Here is a 22938-nt window from a genome sequence, read left to right on the forward strand (position 1 = left end):
TTCATGGAACACTTGCTACAAGCATTAGTGAACTGCAGTGTAATTACTACATATATGAATGCTAAAGCCTGTAATATTCATGGTTTGCCTGGCTATTAGTGCCTGCATTACGACATTTAATAATCCTGAATGTAGTTGGTTCATTTTAACAAAAAATGACATTTTATTGATCCAATAAACACAACAAATTCCTCTTTAAAATTGTATCGAACCTGTATCTTACTGTATGTATTTTCAGTAGTCAGGGACCAAGAGCGAGCTTGCTGATTTTGGACAATTTGCCTTATATCTACCGCGAAAGCAGCTATTTTCACTGCTCAGATTCCCACAAGAGCACTTTAATAACGATTACAAAAAAAAACCAAAAAACAACCCAAAAGCTTGAAGTACCTAACAGGTAAATGCACAAATTAAACTAAGAGAAACTGAATTATTGTCCTTTTCTAGGATGCCTCGAGAAGTGAGGGATGGAAGCTCTGTGTCTTCCATTGGGCTGGGATTCCCTCTGTGGGTCGTTCCAGGTGGATTTCTTTGCGACTGGCAAGATGAGGTTATTTATTCTCAACAAAATTGTTCAGGCTTAGCCCCCACTGCATTTTTGTAATTTGAGTTTTTATAGTCTGGTAAATGTAGGTGCTGTAGGATCTTAACGTTATATGTATTTATTTAAAAAGACAAAATACAAAGATCGAAGGTTTTGCGGTAGCAGAGATTAATTCCATACAATTTTAGTTTTACCTAACGTTTGTCTTGTCTGCAGACTGCCTTCTAACTGTGAGGGATGCGCTTCTCCTCCCTGACCTCGGTTGAGAGCCAGTTTTTAACTTTTGACTCGTTTGCATAAACATTACCCATTATTTTAGCTGGGGGGGTTAAGGTAATTGGGTAAAGGATTTTCATAAGCACCACAGGCCGCTGAATTGCTGCGTGCAGGAAAGCAGCTGTTGGTGAAAACAAGATACCCAAAAAATGGGTAAAAGAACATAAGTGAACCAACAAAAGTAAGTCGTAGACAAAAAAGCCGAAACGGTAGCGTTAGCGCTGCCGGTGCCGTCACGAACCTGCCGTAACCACGTCTTGGCGCGGCAGGTTTGCAAAGCGCTGTGCTGCTCTATCCTCCCGGGGCCACAGGCACCAGGTTGCATTTTATCGGGCCTGAGTTTTAAGATAACGAGTCTAGGAGCGGGTCCGTTCGTAACGACGAGCTACTCCCACTGCTAAGAAATGCCATTTGCCCGAATTCGAAGGACGGGGGTGGCCGCGGGGTGTGTCACCTGCGGCTCGGCCGAGCTCAGCCCCCGCTGCTGGGGCGGAGGGCGGGCGGGCCGCGGCTGCGCCGTGAGAGTCGCGCCGGGCCCCAGACGCCGCCATGTTGTGCCGCTTCGCCGCCGCGGGCAGGTGAGAGCCGCGCCGCGCCGGGGAAAGCGCGGGGCTGGGCAGAGCCCTGCGTCGAGAGGCGGCGGCCGAACCGCCCTCGCCTCCGCCGCCGAACCGGGGACGGGAGGGCGGCAGCGGGGGAGGAGGCGGCGGGAGGGTCGTCTTCTCGCCCCTCGGTGTCTGCCCCCCGCCATTTCGCGCGCAGGGAGGTCGCGCTGCTGCCGGCTGCTCCGCCGGCTCGGCGCCGGCCCGGGCGGGGGCTGCTGGCGCTCGTCCTTGAGCGCTCTCCGGTTCTGCCCGCGCCGTCCGCCGAGGAGCTCTGGCGGCCTGACACGGTGTTGCCAGACCCTCCCGGTTTTGCTGGCCGGGGTCGCCGCCCTCGGCCGCTCTTCGGGTCCCGAGGGCTTTGCTCGCGGTGTGTCCCTGGCTTGTGTCAAGGTCACCAGCGATACAGCTGCGGGCCTCAGAGCTGACCGTCCTGCCGGCCCGGCCGTTCTCCTCTCGTCGTGTCGCATGATAAGTGCGAGGTGTTAAATTGGGGAAGGGTAGCACAATCTGCGTCGTGTCTGTGCCGGGCGTCGCGGCCGTGACGCCCCGTGTGGTGTCCCGCTACCCCTCTGGGGACAGGGAAACTCGTGTCCATGTGAATGCTGGAGGGAAAGGACATTTCGGTGACATCTTTGCTTCTATTTTTAATGAATAAAGATTAGGTGAAGCATTGAATGTCATCAGGTTACTACTGGCTTTTTATTGCTATCCCTGCATTTCCATCACGTGCATACTTGGGAAGGTACATGAGTCTTTGCAGTGGCCTGGAGGCTCGGTTTGAGAAGCAACATCTTCACAGTGCAAAGCCCTGTGTATGTGACCTTTGTGTGAATTCATCTTTGCAGTTAAGCTGCAAGGTATGCTTGCTTTAAACTCTTGAGAAATGGAAATTTGGTTTCTTTGGCTAAGATATCACCCCAGGTACTTAAAGCAGCTGATCAACAACAGTGTATTCAGTCTATTTCACTGATAAAACCTAAGTTTTACTGAATAAGACTACTTCCCTCTTTTTTTTTCTTCCCTAGAAGCAGTGCCAAGTTGGTAGCACCCTTGGGGTGCTTGGTTTCTAGGCAAAAGCACACTCTTCCTGACTTACCATATGACTATGCTGCACTGGAGCCTCATATTAATGCAGAGATCATGCAGCTGCACCACAGCAAGCATCATGCCACCTACGTGAACAACCTGAACGTTGCCGAGGAGAAGTACAAAGAGGCACTGGCAAAAGGTTTGTATATTCACAGTCAACAGGTGAGATGGAAGCTTATTGGTGTAGATGATACAGGAGAACCAAAAAAAAAAAAAAGGGAAATATTTTCTTCTAAAAGTTTTGGATTATGTCATTGCAGTATTGTTAGGGGAGAATCTTTTATTGTCACTTCAGTAGTACTGATAATTGGAAATCAAATGTAGGTAAAAAGCATGAATTCTGTTCTCTCTAGTGCTGTAAAACTAGAAAATGTATTGATTCTTGCGGGTTTAGTCCATACTCCATTAGTAACTTGAACTGAATAAGCACTGAGTCAGTAGGAAATTGCAGTCATTCTGCTGAAAAAGTACTTTGCAATAAAAGGTTAGTAGCAAAGTTAGACAAAGGAAAGTTTGTCTGCCTTGATAGTTTTCACATCAGATGCTCTGCTCAGTCTTGGTAAATAACGTCAGTTGCCTACAAGTGGAGGTAAGACAAACATGCAGTTAATGTATACAACAGGCAGTGTAGAGACCTGAATTTGGGTGTCAGTTACATCACTGGGTCAAATTAAGGAGTTGTGTAGGTCACAAGCCCGTGTGAGACTCCAAAATATGCAGGAAACCATCATGGAATTTTTTGTTACGATCTCAAAATTTGAGATAACGTTGCCTTTTGTGAAAACTTCACAAAAGTGTGCCAGAGCTATACTAAAACATGAGATGCATTTTTTCTAGACTTTGAATCTTTCAGTTGGACTGATGAAAGTGTGTGAAATAACAGGTATACCTTTTTAATAATACCTTTTTATACCTTTTATACCTTTATTCCACCTTTTTAAGAAGGTGGAATATTTTCTGGGTTTTTTTTTGCAGTTGTGATGATCTTCTTTAAAGGTATCAGTTTACCTCAAATAAATGGTTACTGTATAGACTTCTGTCGGCTTGCTAGGTGGCTTCACAGTGGAATTTAACTGCTTGGACTTGGGTGAAAGTGAGAATTGCTGATATCTGAGTAAACCTGAACCATGCATCCCTTGATAATTAATTACAAGTGTATTTGAATAGAGAATGGGGCTTTTCAAGTACCTAAGTGAGCCTAAAAATAACTTGCACAGTCTGAATTAATGAACTAATGAGATTCGATTAAGAATCAGGTGATCAAGACTGACTGCTGCTTTGCCCTGCCAGTGGCAGATCCAGGAAGGGTGGATTCTGGAGATGTAATTAGTGCAAACACAACTGTGGAGGGAACCTGAAGTGTAAGAAGACAGGATGTCTGCTGCTGCTGTTACTGATGCTGTTAAATGACAAAAGCTTCAGCCACTACTGGAGGCAGAATTTCTGGTTATCAGAAGCATCCGCAGTGTTGTGGATACTTCGAGTTATTTTTTTAGAAATTACAGCTTTTGATAACATCTCATCACTTGCTGTTGAAATGTTTTACTTAGAGGTGGAAATTAATTTTTCCTTAAGGATTCTGCAGAGATTATTTTCCAGATGGATTACATATTGGTTGTGGTGATGCACACCAAAGCAGACAAATAATTACTCAGGATATTTGTGATTGTGCAGTTTGTTAGTTAGTTTTTTTTCCTAGTTGGTATCTCAGTATACTATGTGCAGCATTTTGACCCTCATTAGGAAAAATTCTAAGACTGGGGCAAAATCTGAACTGCTACCACATTCTGTCAATATTGTCATTATTTTTTCATGTTAAAACTGAGCACAATCAAAAATGTTTCTGGGCTGTGTATCAGCGTTGGGTTACGTAGCACATCTGATCACTATCTAATAATTTTTCTGGACAGCAGAACCTTGTCAGGGTCTCCTACTCAGCAGTAGAAAGTAAAGTATTCTCAGATTATCATGTTCTTCATTTATCTATATCTGTGTAGAAAACTCAAAGCCATCCTGTTGGTTTATGTTGTCAGTTCACTTAAAAAATGAATGTGCACTTCTGTGTCAGCGCAGGACTTTGTTTCAACATAAACTGGTCCTGACTGCTGGCCCATCAAAATGTGTCAGATTTGCTAATTGAAGGATATTAACTTGAACCTTATTTTCATTGGAAACTTGCTCCTACTGTAGTTTTCCCTGCTCTTCTTTGACCGTCATGCGACCTGTGATTGCAGTCTTACAAGGAAATAAATTACTTAGGCTGAGAAACTGAGCTGACTACTCTCTTGAGCATCTTTGAGCTTCTTGTCTTGGTTTACTGAATTGTCCATGGATTCTATACCAATAAACTCCAGTATACTTCTGCTGTAACTTAAGGGCCAGTTACCCTTTTTCAGTTGCTTTTTTTTTTTTTTTTTTTTCTCCCCAGTGCAGAACTCAGCAGCACAAATACTGTTTTTTTAAGGACAACAGTGAAATGCCATTTCTGGTCCTGAGGAGTGGGTTCTTTTAAGAAATGGTGGAATAAAGAGTGATGAACACATTAAAGGCATTCTAAGTTACTTTTTGATTTCTGGCTTGCTATATATTGTATGCTCTGGATGAACTTAATGAAAGTATCATTAAGGCATGCCAAATTCAGGAAAAATGTTCCAGAGATGCCATCTAAGTGGCAAAGAGTGACTTCTTATCCTTAACCTGATACCTAAATCCAGCAAACAGTGTTTTTACACACTGCATTGGATGCTTTGTTTCAGTGCTGTACCTCTCTGTGAAGGTTGTGAGGAAACGCTGAGAACATAGAATCCTGAGTTAAAGCCTTAGTAAAAGATGTACTTCTGCTTTGAGGCTTGTCTTCATGTCTTTGTTGCTGAGGTGACTCAGGAAATTTCTACTACTCAGTCTTGAGAGTGGAGGAAACAGCTCCCCCACTGATTCCTTTCTAAAAAATGTTTTGGAGTGGTGGAAAAAAGCTTTAAAAACCTTTGAAATGCTTCAGTGTTTTCAAAAGCCAAAATAGTAATGAAAACACTTGTATTGAAGTGGTGCAACACTGTTCAGAGACACAAGGCACCAGTGAATTATTCTTCAAGGAATACAGAATTTTGTGGAGAGAGAGGAAGTACAGAGTTGTTTGGTATTGATTTCAGATGCAGGATTCTGTCATGTATGGTAAAATTATTTGAGTCACTTTTCTGTGAGTACCTCCCTCCAAAAAACCCCGAATGAAACAAAAGATAGGAAGAAGAACATTTTGCATATGTGCTCGTTGTGCTTTATGACTTTACTCAAGCACAAGCTGTTAGTCCTGTAAATTGTTTTAAAAAGTTTAAAAACGCATAGTTTGCGAATCAGTGAGGTAATGGGTGAGTAATATTCTTTCCTTGTAATGATGATACTGAGGAATTTACAAATGCTGGGTCCTCAAAGAGTTCTGGCTGTGCTCATTGTTTTATTCTGCTGTAGAATGGCTGTAGGTCTTACGTGGGCTGCCTGATAGTTGCAATATTGCAGATCACTACAATACATGCATGAAAAAAGGTCAAAGATAATAAATCTTTAATAGAGTTTGTCTGTGACTGTCTAAAACATGGATAACAGTACAAACCTTACGTTTTCCATTGATGAGTTAGATGCTTGTAGAAAGATTTGGGAGATCAGTGGAGGCCTAGTAGAAACTTACTGCCTGTTGTGTTGATGATAATGTTTTTATTTATGTATTTTTATTTTCTGTATCCTTAGGTGATGTTACAACTCAGGTGTCGCTTCAACCTGCACTGAAGTTCAATGGTGGGGGTCATATCAATCACACCATCTTCTGGACAAACCTTTCCCCTAATGGAGGAGGAGAGCCTAAAGGTTAGTGCGTGCTGCAGTGGTTTATTGCATCAGTATTAATTAACAGGTAGAATTGATGATCATTTTTCTCTTTGAAGGAGTCTAAAGGATCTTTGTTTTTCAGAGTTAATTCACCTTTCTATGTGACAATTTCCAAAATTCTGAGGTATTCAGGGGGTTTTTGGATGTAAGCCATAAGTATAAAAAACTACATGTACAAAGTATTTTTAATTTATAAAGCTGATTATGCAAAATACTTGGCAACTGCTGTGTATATCCTTTCCACCTTCATAAGAGAAAATAGTTATACAAAGATGTGCTAATTAAATTGCCATATATACTCGGTTCACAGAAAGGGAAGAAATGTGCTGCAGATCTGTCCAGTCTAGTGGCTGGAGTTATGCTTCAGTTTGGATAGGGATAGTTTAGCAGTTAAAGCCTAAAGAAAGACATCCCCTTGGGCAGGATAGAGTACTGATTACCTAAAGTGACCTGCAATTAAATGTAAAGGCCCTTTAGTACAGATCTTACAAAAGCTGTTGTGATAAACTTGAGAGGTTTTGATTGAGATTTATATGCCTGTGAAATTTCTGTGCTTTTTTGTGTTAAAGGAGAATTGATGGAAGCCATCAAGCGTGACTTTGGTTCCTTTGCAAACTTCAAGGAGAAGCTGACAGCTGTATCAGTTGGTGTTCAAGGATCAGGCTGGGGGTGGCTTGGCTATAACAAGGAGCAGGGCCGCCTACAGATAGCGGCTTGTGCAAATCAAGACCCTTTGCAAGGAACAACAGGTCAGGTTTCTTTCCTTACCCTCTGCTTCTGTAGATTTGATAGGCAGGTGTATGACATCTGAAAAGTGGTTTGTGGACAGTGTTGAGAAGAAATTGATGGATAAATAGATCAGAAGAACCAAATGTCTCTTCTAGGAGAAGTGAAAATGCAGTTTTTAGAGCAGCATTTGTGAAGCAGGACTTAAAAACTGTGAAGAGGAGAAGGATTAAGTGTCCTTCTAGTCCAAGGGAAAATAGATGGGCCATATTGTGATAGTGCTTTTTGCATATTTTGAATATTTTAGTTTCAGCTTCCTTGGATTTTTGAGTAACTGGAGTAACTTGCACTTAGCAAGCAGCATTAAGCCTCTTGCCTTCAGATCTTTTTGTCTCTGGCAGAGGAGCTATTCACAGCACTCTCAGTGGAGGCCAGACAGCAGGAGAGAGGAAGATGAACTCTTTTTCCTATCTAGACTGGGTTTAAAATTGAGCTTTATAATTTGCTTCCTTTATATTGACAAAGAGTAATGAGTATTAACCAAATTATTAACCATAATGTGTGGTTAAATGTTACAGCTGGATAAGCAGCACAGTACTGGCAGTGGTCTTTTTCCACAATATTCTTCCTTACAGAGACACAGAAGTGTTAATGGCAGGCTGGACACCCTTCACAGAGAGGAGGTCATGACCAGTGAGAATTTGCCTGCACTGTCAGTTTGTCCAAAGCATTTTGCAGATACATTTAAAATATGTTCTGCAGAATTCATAGAGAATGGCAAGGAATTTCATGTATTGCCAGCAGTCTGTGTATTGCCTATCAGTAGGATGAAATGAAATTACAGATTTAGTATAGGGACATAGATTATAATGGGGGTAAATTTCACCCTCCCTCCTGTGAAAATTTACCATTAAAAATTCAGTGACAGGGGTATTTTAGCACAAAAACAAGGAGGTAATTAGGCACTTAACAAATTGACTGTAATTAAAGCATTGGAAACAAGCTGGCATAGCAAGAAACCTTTATAATGTAATTTTTCATTAAAGTGCTTGCATAACTGTGCAAAAGATAGAAACCTTTCAAAAATTACTTCATCTGGTTTTGGTTATGTCTTCAAGGCAGTTCCAGAATATTTATCAATGTATTTACCCAAATCAGCTCTTTGAGTTTATGCTGTGTGTGTGTGTGTATGTGAGTGTGAGCACTGTTTTGTAAAATACTGCAATAAGCACCAGTATGCTGCAGAGTTCTTTGTCTTCCTGCAGATTAAGACTCAGAAACTGGGTACAATTTGGGGATGCAGTATAAAACTTTACATGTAAGGTGTGTTTTCATACATTTACAGAGTTTATCCTCTTTTTTCACAGGTCTCATTCCTTTGCTAGGCATTGACGTATGGGAACATGCTTATTATCTTCAATATAAAAATGTTCGACCTGATTATTTGAAAGCCATCTGGAATGTGATCAACTGGGAGAATGTATCTTCAAGATATGCAGCTTCCAAAAAGTAGAGTGGAATTCTTGCACAGACTACTAAAATGTCACCAGTTCTACTCTGATACCACTCTTGTAGTAGTGCTTGTGGCTTACAAATGAATTGTTCTACTGCAGAAAGCACTTCACTCATCCAACAAAAGCATTTCATAATCAAGCAAAGTGTCTGCTTGTTTAATTCTGTGAAAGGTATTTACTTAGAGTTCTGAAGCTTTAAACTTGTGCAACAAAGGGAGACACTTTAATCTGTTCCATTGCATATAGAAACATAGGTCACCTTGCTGAAGCTTAATGGATTTCCTTGTTGCACTAAAATACCTAAGTGGAAATATGTGCTACTGTTGCTATAAACAAATAAAACTCAAAAGAAGAATCTTCTATAACTGTCTACAAGAGACTCATTTTTAGAAATATATGGTCTAGTTACTTGATTTTTAAGCAATTGTAAGAGATAAATGCCTTTTTGTTGTATTACAGACTGCAGAGCTTTCATGAAGTTTGAAAAGATAAGTGGAAGGGGAAATAGCTGCTGCTCTGCCTGCCTGAATTGATTGTTTTCAGTCATCCCTATCCCTTCCTGCATCCCTTACATGAGAACTTTGTGTATCACACTGATGCGTGTTGGAAGCATTACTTTGGGCAAGAGATTACAGTACTGGATCACGCAAGTTGTTCATCTAGGGCCTGAATGTCAGCATGTGACACTCATTTCATGCTGACTGTTCAGGTATGTCTTAGACCGTGCTTAAACTGAAAGGACTGATTCCATGCACATACCAGTCTCTGCACAGCCATGTTGGTGAAGCAGTAATAACAAATTAAACTTGATGTGTGAATCAGGGATGAAGTGACCTGTGTGATGTAACAGAGCATGCCCATGTTCTTGAAAAAGAAATGGTTGGCATGTTGTGCTTGGTGTCTGCTTGAAGGTGAAGAAACTGGAGTTTTCTTCTGTTCTTTATTACGTGCGCTGAGATACCACATAGCAGAGGTGAAAAACAAACTGGTGGAGTGCTCCTTGATATGAGTGACTGCTGAGGCAGGGATTTGTTGGTGAGTGCTGTAATGTGTGTGCCAGACATCCTGGTACTCCACACCAAAGGAACAGGAGGTAAATACGCCTGTAGACTGGAGCTCTGGAAAGGAGTGCTTAAGCTATGGAGGAAGCTTGAGTTGGCTCCAGGTGGTGAGGCTTTAAACCATGGAGAGCTCCTCAGGCACAGCCAACATTTGCTGAGGCTCTAAAGGCAGTAGTGTGAGACCCAGCAGTGCTGGTAAGGCTCAGTTTCTGCTGTGCAGGAGGTTGAGAAAAAGTTCCACTGGTGTCCTGCTTTCAGTCAGCTGGTCAGTCCTGCTACCTTGTGTCCTGTCTGGGTCTGAATGTGGAAAGTCCTCGGCTCTATACAAAAAGCAATGCCTGTGGAATAGGAAGATGAGAACTTAACAGCTGTTGAAGGCAAATAGGGACAGTGAAGCAGTGAAAATTATTTAATGCTTGTTCTGGTGGGCAGCTGTAAAGGACAAAGGTTTCTTTGTGATTCATTTGAAGTTAGGGCTTGGTTAAGCTGTCTAATTTCGTACTGCTGTGCAGTCTGGAAAAAGTGGTTCTTGTGGCACTATGAGGTGGAGTATGTGCCTGTAATTTAGCAAGTGTGCTAGCAAAGCTGTTGACTGGGCAGTGAAAGTGTGTAAACCTCTTACTAATTGTGTTAGTCGGTAAACTTAGAATTGCTGCTGAGAACTAGCACTTTGTGTTACAGTGGTTGCTGTGGAGATGGGCAGGTCTGTCTCTTCCTACATGAATGGAGAAGCAGGAAGGGAAAACCTTACAGCTGATCTCAAATGCCCTGTCTGGATAAGTGTGAGACCTGTTAGTCAAACTTGAAATTAACAATTTGTTCTGCCTAGACCTTCCTAACCCCAGTGGTAATAGTATTTGTGTAAAGTCATCTCCAACCTGATCTGTGCAGAGTGTCACCAGTGAGCATGGAATTACTTGCAGACTTGATCTGCATGACGGGAGCAATGAGTTTGCAAATTTCAGTGCTGGATTAGTCTTTGACCTGGACTAAACAGAAGAATTGCAAAACTGCATCCTGACAGACCCTGGGGCTTAGCCATGTCGCTGATGAAGATGCCATTTGTAGACACAGTTTATTGTGTTAAAATGTGTGTAGGCCACACTGTGTTTAAATAAAATCTTGGAATAATTTTCAAGAGGGGAACAAAGTGCAGTACCTAACCCAAAACCTGGGAAATGATAGTGTGTCATGGGCTGAAAGAATAGGGTGCATCAGGGTGACCCCGTGATAAATACTTGCAGGTGACAAAGCTGCTGCACACAGAGACTTTGTGTCTCTGCATACTGCAGATTGTGGTGACTGAATGTTTTTTAGAAATATGCAACTGGTTCCAAAAGGGCAATACGCTGCTGGGAAATGCAAGTGCACGTTTGTGACTTTTTGCTGACCTATAAAAAGACATTTGAAGGCTAATATGAATCACAAAGTGTGTGTATCTCATTCTGTTCCAGAACAGATTAAAGTAATTCGAGGCCAGCCAAACTGAGCTCTTGCAGCCTTTCTACCACCCCCATGGCAGGTGATGCCATGGCCAGTCCTGGTGAGCCCTCAGGATGGCACCTTCATCCTGCTGGGGAATGAGGGGTCTGTGGATGTCTTTACTGAGCATGCAGAAATGGAAATAGATCAAAGAGGCTTGTTCTCTCCAGCTTCTAATTGCCACCTTAGAATTTTTTATTTTACCTTTATCTACAGCATGTATTAAAGAACCCCCAAAGTAGTAAAGCCCTAAACTGTCTCCAGAAGATACAGTGACACAGCTTGTGAGCTGGTATGCTCTCCTAGATATTAAAGCCTCTTTATTTACTGATGAGTGACTTGTCTTTATTTTGCATTCAAGAATTTAGTTCTCTCTAGTGTAGCAAAGTAGGTTTAAAATGCCACTGTGCCCTTCTGCTAATATTTTACACGCCTGTTGCATTGACCTTGCAGCAGTTAATCATTACACTCCTGTAAAGTGAAAGAGTTGTATTTGCAGTCATGTCTAATACCGAGGAGATAAAATACTGGTAACTTGGTAGGCTTAACCTGCCTTTTTCTTCTGCTTAATAATTAAAAGTAATGCTCTCAGGTTTTGTCATAGCTGTTACTCTTGTTGATTCAAAAAGCAAAGGGTTCTGTAGGAGGAGTGTGTGAGCCTGCAGAGCTGAAGGAGCTCCAGTGCCAGAGACTCAGAGCTGTGCCTTCCCCACTAGGTGGGAGTGTCTGTCTGTCTTACTCCGTTGACTTCGGGCTTCTGAGTTGAATTTCCAAGAGTCAGGTTAGGAACCTGGCTGGATGTTCTCACTGCTCAGGAGGGGATCTGTTTGGATTTCCACTTTCTAAATAATTAACGTGACCCCCTTCAGTGAATAGTATGTGGGGAGGAGACAATGCTGCTGTGGAGAAGGCAGTTTATAGTAATACATACAGTCAAATACAGAATTTACTGTAACTAGAGCCAGGCAGGCAGAGGCTAGAGGGAGGTATTCCTAACTAAAATGAAGATGCTTCTAGGGCTCCCATCTGCCTCATTGGGTCCTAAGTGTGTCTGTGTAGGAACATGCTGTATGTGACATCCTGAATGGTCTTTCAAGTCCAGAGACCACAGATTTAACTGCAGGGGATGTAGACAGTCACGTTGCTGTAATTAAGCCAAGTCTGCAGGGAGTACACAACCTGAGGCCCGGAGCTTTGCAGTTACAACTGTGCTGCTTTATAGCAGCTTTTCACTGGATCTTCTCACCTAAAGAGATGGATAGAGCCATTAGCACAAGTTGGTGAACCTGCTGCCTGGACCTGCTGGAGCTGCTGGTGGTGGACCCACACAGCCTTGTGACACCACAGAAGCAGATTTGACATGTGTCCTACTGTAGTGTTGTAACACATGTCTGGACTGATGGGAAATCCCTGGAGTTCAGAGAACTCCCTACAGCACAGTACTTGGGAAGTCTTGACATGAGGGATATGTGAAGTGACTGGCAATCTCCATAGCTGTGGGCTCCTGTTGCATATGAATTTGAAGAGGAAATGAGAGTTTTCTGAAAATACTAATTTCTGTGGAACTCTGTGCAAGCATACAAAAGTTGCTGGTTATTGCATGTGGTATTTGCAGACAGGTTGGAGGCTTTCAGAATCTGGCTTCCTGTGAGGGTGTTTTGTCCCAGTTGAAAAAGTAAAAACTTTGAAAAGTCCAGGTCTGTCTTCAGTTAGATTACGATTCCTTAGTCCTTTCTTGTTTTTATCACATTTTTTTCTGAGGAGGAACCAAGTCTGTACTTCCCTGGCTTCTCCCTACCTCTCCTGAGGTCCCTTACTGAGTTCCACTTCCTCTGGAGTGTGCTCTGCAGTTCTGTTCCTTGCAGCTGTGTTCCTTCTCACCAGCTGCTCCATACCACTGCATCTTAAGGGTTTGTCCTTTATGCTACTGGCACTAAGCTGTAGCTCTAAAAGGTCAGATCTAGAAGCAAGTAGCATGGTAACACAGCTACTTTTATCCATAACATTTGCAACACTCAGAAGATTATTGGACAGGAATTTCAGTTTTGCCTTGTTTTTGTAAGAGAAAGTTAAAATTTTTTATGCAGTTCCTGCAAAAAAAATACCACTGACACATCAGAGGTCTGCAAATGAGAAGGCAAGAGCAAAGAACATCTGTTCATTCAAGTGTCAAGATTTGGAGGTAATCTCACAATTCTGAGAAGGACTAATTTGTACTTTTCAATACTTGAACTTAACAGGAAATGGTGATGTTGCAACCCTTGTTTTGCCTCTAGAAATTCAGACCTGAGGTAGCTAAAAGCAAGGGCTCCCAGTTTTCAGGAATTTTGAAATTCGGCTGTGGTCAAAACTGGATCGAATTGACAACTTGTCAGTGTTTCCAGGAATCCAGAAGCTCCCCAGGCCCTACAGCTGTCAGGGAAGTCTGGTGTCTTGTCTGTCAGGGCAGCTGTTGTGGGCTTCAAGCCTCAGGCTTCTCCAAAGGTCATTCACATACAGCTGTTTCAAACAAAACACTTTAGGCACATAAAGGTATTGTTTAAGAAAGCTCTCTGTCTCTCTATGTGTCTGTCTTCTGACTAAATGCTTCACTGGGGTATTTCCAGCCACTCTCATCCCTCTAGCAGAATAGTGTTAAGAGGCTGTAGGGAGGAGAGGAAATGCAGTCTTTGTTTCCCGAGTCACTGAGAGGAACTTGCTACATAAAGACTTTTGGGGATGAAGGGATATTATTTTTAAGAGCTTAAGTGTAGGACTTGGTGCTTGTTTTCATAACTAAATAAAATGGGAACAATCAGCTGGAATTAGCCTGTCTGAGGGTCAAATGCTCCAATGGGAGTTTTCACTTGCCTTCATGAGGTCGAGGTCAGTTACAAGCAGCACAGGGCCAGAATTGCTGCTTTTCTGTGTTACCTATCTGGGAACTAAGAGCTGTTCCTGGATTTTGTTTTATTAGAATATAAGTCATAGCAGTTAAGTGTTGGTTTTTGTCCATCTGCTGATGGTCCTTGCTGTCCCAAATGCATTTTCTCCAGCTTGTGTGAGACTGTGCAGTGCACATGGAGTATGTGAGTGGCAAACCCATGTCTTGTATAGGGAAAAGCACAGGATATTAAGTGGAACAAAATGTTTTTGTTTCAGACGTGGCTGTCTGGCATAGACATTGTGGAACGGATAGAGGTGTGGGCTAGTGATGAGGGCTCAGCCTTGAACTGATCCTTGAAATTAACATCTGCATCTGCTGATTCTGAGCTGACCTGCCCAAATTTCTCTCCAGTGAGCTCTGATGTCAGCTTCATTAGAAAGTAGCATGTTTCTATAGTCCCAGAGAAGTATCCAACAGCTAGATCATGTTGGGATTTAGGACTATCACATCAAAGCCTTCTTGCCTTTGCCTGAGCATTTTGCATCAGCAGCCAGTATGTCACAACAATGCAGTGATCTTCCTGCTGTATTTTTTCGTTCCAAATCCCAAGAAGTTCACTGTAAAGAGTTTTGCATGGGTAGAAAAAAGAAAAGCTGCCCATGTCCAGCTGATGAGCTGTCCCTATGTACTGCATCCAGGAGCATGTTTTTTAAGTGGTTGCAAAGGGATTCTCTGGATAACACCCTTGGGCTGATCCTGACATCAGGGAAGCAACATGGAGAAGTCCTAGTCTGGCTGTTACTCACTTGGAGCTTCTTGTTGAGTCTGAGCTGGACCTGGCTTCTGAAAATCCTAGTCCTGCCTGTAATCCTTAGGGATTATAGTTTTAGGGGGCTAATATGTGTATGTGTCTAAATATACAAATATGATAACAAACTTATCTCTGTGTGTGTCATTCTGTTGACCTCTTCTGAATGTTTGGAGAAAAAAATGGCAGAAAAGCCATCTGGTTGCACTCACTCTTGCAAGCCAACATCTGGCTGCCAGATTTGAGAGGCTGTGTAATCTCTGCTCATGTGGTTTCCATACTTTGATTCCTCACTACCACTGAGTGCTGCAGAGGAACTCGTCCCTCGTGGCAAAGTGTGATCTGACAATGTGTTGGAAGGGCAGAAGGTATCCACCATTAAACTTTGTTAACATGGAAGTGTTTCCAGGGTAATCCAAGTGGCAGTATATGTGCATGGTTCTCACAGTGCTTCATCACTAAAACCTTGGCCTTAAAAAGCTCTTGCTTGGGCTGGAGCTGTGCTTGCAGTTGCCCATATATATTGTAGGGGTGAAATGTCAGTCTTGCACTATGAGTGAATAAAGTGAATAAAGTGAATGCTTCCAGTTAGCCTCTGAACTGAAATTCAGGAAAAATACACTTTGCTTTCCTTACACACCACACACAAACATGCAAGGAAATGAGACCTTGTTTCTTGCGTCTTCAGTTTATTTGTGGATGAATGAAAAAGATGGGATGACTGCGGTTCATGCAAAGAAGGAGGATGTGGGTGCTGGAGTGTTGCCTCTGCTGTCTGTGTAGGCACTTCAGGCACTCCAAAATTCAGGAGAGCAGCATGGAATTCACTGCTGACCTGGGCCTGAACATGTATCTCTCACTGGTGTACCCTGTCTGCCATGGCAGGAGCATTTCAGAGGTGAGGTATTTTGAATTCCTGCAGCCAAAATGACTGAAATGCTTGTAAGCTGAGGTAGTCAGGCAAATGTGACCCCCTCCAGACCAGTGCCCAAGGTACTGCCCCAGTGAGGAGAATCTGGACATCAAAAAAATACTGTGGGCGGTATCCTGACTGCTTAAGGGGAGCAATCTGCTCTCAGCATGATCTCCTTCCACAAACTGAGCCCTACATCCTCTTTCCAGTCCAAGCATTTGGTGACTTCGGATGAATTGGCGAGACATTTTGAATCAGTCAACACCCCATATTCAGTAAATAAGTTATTTGCTTTCCCAGTCTTGCCCAAAGCATTTTTCAGTTGCATGAAACTATTTTCTATTGGCTTGAAAGGGGAAGAGGAATGAAATAAATTCGTTGACTGAGTCAGAGAACATGTAACAGCAGCTAAACAAGAACTCTGATTTACTGATTTTTGTCACAATTAAATTTAGGCTCCATCTTCCATAGACATTCAGGCTGTGGAATGTCTTTTTTTTTTCCAAAGGAATTCATAACGAATTTGTTCATCTCAAGTCAAAATGACTGCCTTGGTGGCAGTTGGCAGTGACATTTGGGTTATGTTAATGAGAACAAAATTAAATATAGTGCAAAATTAAATTTAGCAGAAAGTAGAAGCCAGTGACATGAAAAATAAGTGAAAGAGAAGAAAGAACTACCTGTCAGACTGCAGATCAAAGGGAGAAAATTATTGGAAAATCCCAACACTAGCTTTTTTATAGTTTGGGGATTTTTTCAAACCTGTAGCCTGAAAACTGCAATAATAATTTTCTTTTTTGAAGCCACATAGCCTCACCTTCTGTTGGAGAAACAATCAGGTTTTATCCTTCACCTTGACCAGAAAAATAAATGCAGTGGAAAAGACAGGAAGAGGAAGAAGGCTCTGTTTTTGTCTTACATGCTAATTTACAAAGTTCTTGACAATGGTGAAAAATTTGTTAAACTCTTCTGAGAAAAAAGCCCAAATGAAGGAATCAGAAAAATAATATAACTGGAAAACAACAAAACCCAAAAAAGAAAGAAAAAAAAAAAGGTGCTTGTAGAAAGCCAGTTAGTTGGTTATCTGTTATAGGGTATTTTTGGTGAAGATTTAAAGCTGCCCACAGAAGTTAGTAGTATCACCACCATCCACTCAAAACAACCCGTCACCTCCATTGCCATCATGTGTCAAATTCTCAGGTTGCAGTTAAGGATCATCAAGCATGCCCCGGCCCTGTCAGAAAGAATCTTTAAGAAAAATATGTCGAATAACAGAGAGGCCCCACTTAGACCACATGATATCCTATTGTCACATTTTTTTCACTCTCAAATTGAACTAAGGTGAAACTAGGCAGCATTAATGTGTGTTGGGACCCTCTTCTCTCTTTAGCTCCTTATCACCAAAGGAAAAGCTCCCAGAAGAGCCTGTAGCTGCTTGTGGGGTTTATTGTCTGATGTGTCGACATTCCAGCTTCCAATATCCACCTTTCCTGAGTGACAGCGCTCATACAGCCCAGATCCTCATGTCTCAAGCAGAACAGGCATCTGGATGAATCCATCAGACAGCTGTATGTTAATCCATGATCTACACAGGCAGAGAAGAGCACTTCCAGCAGGAGATGCTATTTATTTCCATAGAAACAAAATAATTCATTTTATGTCACTTTCTTTGCCATGTGGCAAAAGAGAGAACAGACAATGGTAACCCAATCTGCTTCTTGTGGTCACTCATATGTCAGTGTGTAGAGGTCTAAATTCTGAATATATTCCTTTCTGATTTATGTTAAATTGTTCACATGTGGTGTTCATAGCCAAGAATGCCATGGAGTAACAAGCCTGCTGCATTTCAGGGACCTCTCTATCAGGCAAGTTTCAACACATCTCTAAAGCTGCAGAAGTCCTTGAGGTCATGCCTGCTGGTCTTGTCCTGCATTCTCAGCACATAAAACTTTAATTCTTAACAAGTCCTACAGGAAACTCCAACTGTGATTTCCTTAAGACATAGGACATCAATACATTTCACAAGGAAACTAAAGCAGCAGAGACCAGGAAAAATGCTGCTGCTTTCTGAAAACACGTCAGATTGTATTTGGAGAAGGCTTGAGTATTTTGAGAAGTGTTTTGTAATTTTTTGTTGGGAACTGATGGAGTCCTTAGGACCCCTAGCAGCATGACAATGGTCTGTGAATGTCTGATTGATAGCGATAGATTAGAACAGCTGTGACCTTGTGGCTTCTCACTCTTCTTTCAGTACCACTCAGAAAATTAAGGTTATGGAATTTAATGTGGCATAACAGTCCAAGCAATTATTGCTGGGGTTGTGGTGGTGTCTAGAAGATCATTGCCTGAACCCTTGGCCTGAGATAAAATTAGTATTAAAAGAACTGTCTGTGAAAGTAGGGTAGTAGGGTCCAGGAACTGCTGGCTGCGTGTGGGATGGATGAAGCTGTCTGCTTGCTGTCCTGAGGCACAGCTATAAATATTGCTGTGATAATGAGAGCTTGAAGAAAAATCTGAGACAGTTCTTCCTCAGAGGCATGCTGACTCAGAAGAAGTTTGAATAACAATATATGTTCTGTAACAAAGAGGTTTGGGAAATCCCATACTCTTCTGAGATTCTCTAGTGAATGTATTAATCCTAATTGAGGTATTTTTGCATAAGTTCACATCCAGCATCTGGAACAGGATATAGGAATATATTCCCAAAATGTGAATGGGTGATGCTGGTAAAATACTTCTTGATTAGCATACAAGTAAATGGTTTTTTTTCTGAGAACACCTGTAATTGCAGCTGTAGAGGAACTAACCACCTATTTGTTTGGAGATAGTCAATCGTGTTGTGGCCTGGCTTATGCAGGAATTTATGCAAAATGGATGATCACAGTGTCTCTTTGTGTTTTAAAGCCTGTAAATTCAGTATTTATCTTCCCTTTCTCATTTCCTACATAATTTGTTTACTCTTTCTGGTTTTCTCCTTGATGAGAAGTTGAGTTCTCTTTCCTTGAAGAAAGCTTTGATCAAATCCTTGCTTTCTCTTTCTAATGTGTGTAACCTGGTAGAGTAGGATGTCTGTGGCTAGTCTGAGCCTCTGCACTAAGTGTATGGAACAATCAGGTTTTCCAAGGCCAGCCAATTCTGTGTGATACAAGAGAGCCTCAAAAAGAAATTATGATCTCTTGTTTTAGAGGTAGCAATAACTAATCTCCCTCTCAATCACACTGATGTAATAGAATTTATTTTTTTCCATAGAAGAAAGGGTTTGGCTAGGAAACTTTCAGGAAGAACTAAGGAACTGTACTACTAATGTAGGCAAGAGACCTGGATTACCAAGAGGATAGGTTATACATGATGAGCAATAAGTTTTTATGTGGACTAAAACTTAAAATGTTCACAAACCGGTTTTGTGTTCCCATGCTTTGCTTTGTTAAACTGAGCTCTCTTCACGTTCTGTCACCAATTGTATGAACATGGACTCCAACCAAGATGAGATTTTTATTGTAGCAGACCTATGAACCTGCTTTATTTTCAGCATCCCTTTGAATGAATGGTTATCAGCCTTCTGCTTACATCTCTCCTTGTCCTGTCTTCACCAGAGCTGTGTGCAGAGGGTAAAAGCACCTCTGAGTGATGCTTAATACTCTGTTAATTTATCACAGCATCCCATTAACTCTGTGGAGAATCTCAGACTACTGTTTTTATAGAGAAAAGAAGTAAAGTTAAGTTGAGGCAAGATATATTGTTACCTGTGAAGCATGCATACCAGATGAGAATACAAATGTAGTTTTTTTTGTGATCTTGGCATAACTTCAGTGATGATTGATGTGAAAAGCCATGAAGTGGATCCTTTAAAGTAACAAACATTGCCTAGGAAAAGGCCCCACTGCTGTAGAGGGATGGCTGAAATGACAGGTGTATTTTCCTCTCTAGCACAGTGAATTTCTCCTCTAGTATGTTGGCAAGGGAACTGTATCACACCAAAAAACTACCCTCCTTCCACCCCAGGACATGGGGCCTGGGTGTTTTTTTGCATCAGCTTGCCATACAAGAAGCCAGAACATAGCCTTCTCCTGTGTTTGATAGGTTTTTATACTAGGCAATGTCTTTGGTCTGTTAGGGAAGTTGCAGATGCTGCTGATTCAGCTGATGGCTCTGTAGGAGTCCATAGCAGGGAAGAGGGCTGGCCTGAGTGCATCCTTCTGCAGATCTGTGAGAATTTCATTGCAGCAGGTGGCCTCCTCTTGTGGTTCCTGGGAACAAACCTCCTTCAGTGAGGCCATGAAAATTATTTTACAGCCTTTCAGGCTACCTTCTCCCCGAGCTTGTGCTGTGTTATTTTTAATACCATGGCCTGTGTTCAGATCCCTTACAGCAGCTGCCTTGCTTTGAAGTCTGTCCCTCTCCACAGGATATGAGACAAGCCAAAGGCTGGCAGTGCTGCAGGATTTGTTGCCTTGGTTTTGTGTCCTGCCTGGACGCAGGGCAGGCACTAGGGTACCAGTTAGACCTTCTCTAGGTGCCCACTCATCCATAGCCCCAGGCTGCTGTTGCTGACTCCTCTTGGAAGGCAGAGGAGCACAGGGACATCCTTCCTAGAGAAGGGGCAGCAGCTGCATTTAAATCCCTTATCCACGGGGACATCTTTTCCAGCGCCATAGTGATTTTGCTACTGCTATGAGGTTCAAATTCCAGCTGTGTGTGTCGCTTGTGACTCTCAGGGACACAGGACATAGGTGTGTATGTACAATTAGACACTCAAGAATGGCAGTCCCTGAATCCAGCAGTGCTGTGGTGCCAACGTAGTGCTGGAGATGAGTGTGCTTGGAAGAAGACCATTTATCAAACTATGTTTTGTTGACTCAAAGCCCTAGAACAGCCAAGCACTTCAGCAGGTATTTGATTATAAAAGGAGGAACACTTGCTAGATTAAAGAGCAACCAAACATGAATTACCTAGATGAGCAGTTCTGCTAAAAGGGCAGCAGCTGGCCAGCTGTGCCCTTCGAGGACAACACAGGACTCTTGGTAAAATAACCTTTTTGGCCAACATTTTGCCATGTGTGACAGTACTTCTCTTTGATAGCCAAAGCTGACTGGAAGAAAAACTCAATGAGGGGGTAATCTAACAAGTATAAACCTAAATCTCTAATATTCCTAATTCTGCAATGGTGTGACTTTGTGTCTTGAACTTTGCATGAAAGCTGAAATTTCATTTTGGATTCATTAGAAGATTCTCATGCTGCTGAGGATAAAAAAAGAGAAAATTACACTCCCTTATGAATTGCCAAGGGATCGCACAATAGCTGCATTTATTTTATTAGCCTTCTGACCTTTCCCTTCTCTGGTGAGGTTTCTTTTTCCTATTAGCTCTATTAGAGCGTCTACTGAGATGGCAACAAAACAAACACTGTTATTGTTGGCTAACTTGCTCTTTTAGCAGGGAACAGGGATGCACAGGCCATGAGCAGACACTGGCCTTGCACATCCAGCCTGTGGCAGGCGTGGGAGCTACACCATGCCTGAGACACCAGGCTCTGGTAGGAAGCCCTCACTGTGGATGCCACCATGCTGAGAATGCTGCATTTATTTTCATAAAGTGCTTCAAGTCATGCCTGACTTGTAGCCTGGGTGTGATTTATTTGCCTCCACTGGAGAAGTGTTATTTTGTTTTGTACTACTTGTGTATTTTTGCACAGATATCAGGCGTCTTCCCTCACTCTTTTTTATAAATGTCCCCCAACACCTCTTCCTCTGGCTGTGATCGGTGTTAGACTGTGTGGTGATGGCTGGATGCTTTCTGTCCCCATGGTTTCTAGGGCAGGTTGGTTTGCAACAAAGAACTGAAGCTTCTGGAGAGATGGATGTGATTATTGTGGCAGCACTTTCCCAAAGTGCTATGTGGATTTTGTGTCCTTAATTTAACTGGCTGCTCCGCATCAGTGGAACTGAGTGTTTCAAGAATTTATACCAAGCAGTGAGGGTCGACTGTCATGCTGGCATGGAGCAGGACTATGGAATTTTTGGACTTATATGGAAGTTTGAGAAAACTTCAGAAATAATTCTGGAATATGCCCAGCAGACTGCATGGTAACAGAGGAGCTGGCTGAGGAATTTATAGCTGCGGGGAGAGAATAATCATCTTTTTTCTAAAGAAATTTTGATCCTAGCAGAGGAAAAAACAACTCAGAAGACTAGTGGAGAATTTCTCAATTATCTTTTCCTTCGTGGTTAACTTATCTGGGACCTATATATATATAAATCATAGTAATAACACAAACACTGCTGAAATTAGCAGCAGTATTTAAGGAGAATTTTGGGATAGGATCTCACCAGTTTTCCGGCATGCCAAGATTGTAGTCCTGTGTTATTCTAATATTAGTCACTTCCAGCAGATAAGATTGCATAAAAACTTCAGCCCATCTCCAGTTTCAGGAGGGCTGAACCAAGCCAGTTAGGAACAATTAAGTTGCTAGTTCTTGAACATAAGTGGCAGCATGATAAATGTGACCTGTTAACTCCAGGAAAATGCAGCCAATTTTTCTTTAGTTTAGCCTTAGGGGAAAAGCATATTAAAACTTTGCGTGTTGGCATTTGAAGTCTTCTATCTTTAGACAAGTGGCACCACAACTCTAGAGTTTAAGGAGGAAAGCTGAATCAATTGCTCTTACACATTTATTCCCTATAATTCCTTTGCTCTCCTAATTAATTTCCTTATAATATTTTACCACTTAGGAAGTACCACTTAGGTATTTGCTATAATCCATGGTACTAGACACTCTTTAAGCACACACAGCTACCAAAATACTCTCACCTTCCTCTCTTTCTGTGGCTGTCTAGGTACTGGGAAAATGTTTACAGTAGCTGTATTTCTTGTTTCACACCAGGGGTGTTTGAATTATTGCATCAGCCCTGCAACGAGGCAGCTGGAAGCAACCCTGACACCCCAACATGGGTTGTGCTTGTCTTTAGCAAAAAAAGGGGTAATTGCTGACTCTCTCAGGGAAGCTGTACATCTAAAAGTGAACAAATGACTGTGCTATTAGAGGAGATGTGATAAAAAGGAGACACCTCAGACAGTGGGGAGAATAGAGAGGAATAGGGTCAGGGCCCATCCAGTTATAGGATACGCCCTTATGGTATACTTTGAGATTATGTACCACCTCAAGGTAAAGTTATACC

General features: G+C 42.1%; 1 protein-coding gene across 2 annotated transcripts; it reads left to right on the forward strand.

Annotated features, from left to right (window-relative positions):
• The first annotated feature begins 1239 nt into the window (after positions 1-1239).
• On the forward strand, positions 1240-8998 carry SOD2 (superoxide dismutase 2). 2 transcript variants are annotated; one of them, XM_058836771.1, is made up of 5 exons: positions 1240-1398; positions 2451-2653; positions 6256-6372; positions 6963-7142; positions 8487-8998. In XM_058836771.1, the coding sequence occupies exons 1-5, from the start codon at positions 1370-1372 to the stop codon at positions 8630-8632; spliced, it is 675 nt and encodes a 224-aa protein (XP_058692754.1). In that variant the 5' UTR covers positions 1240-1369; the 3' UTR covers positions 8633-8998. The 2 variants fall into 2 exon arrangements, with proteins under 2 accessions (XP_058692754.1, XP_058692756.1); XM_058836773.1 differs by having other exon boundaries at positions 1282-1398; positions 2454-2653.
• Positions 8999-22938: the final 13940 nt, after the last annotated feature.

This window comes from Poecile atricapillus, chromosome 3 (assembly GCF_030490865.1).
Source record: "Poecile atricapillus isolate bPoeAtr1 chromosome 3, bPoeAtr1.hap1, whole genome shotgun sequence".
Classification (NCBI taxonomy): domain Eukaryota; kingdom Metazoa; phylum Chordata; class Aves; order Passeriformes; family Paridae; genus Poecile; species Poecile atricapillus.

What these genes read in the sequence shown, in the direction of transcription:
- SOD2 (XM_058836771.1), top strand. Translation starts at nt 1,370, where the DNA reads ATGTTGTGCCGCTTCGCCGCCGCGGGCAG. An exon ending in CGCTTCGCCGCCGCGGGCAG is followed by an intron (nt 1,399 to 2,450) that starts GTGAGAGCCGCG and finishes TTTCTTCCCTAG; the next exon opens with AAGCAGTGCCAAGTTGGTAG. An exon ending in CCCTTTGCAAGGAACAACAG is followed by an intron (nt 7,143 to 8,486) that starts GTCAGGTTTCTT and finishes CTTTTTTCACAG; the next exon opens with GTCTCATTCCTTTGCTAGGC.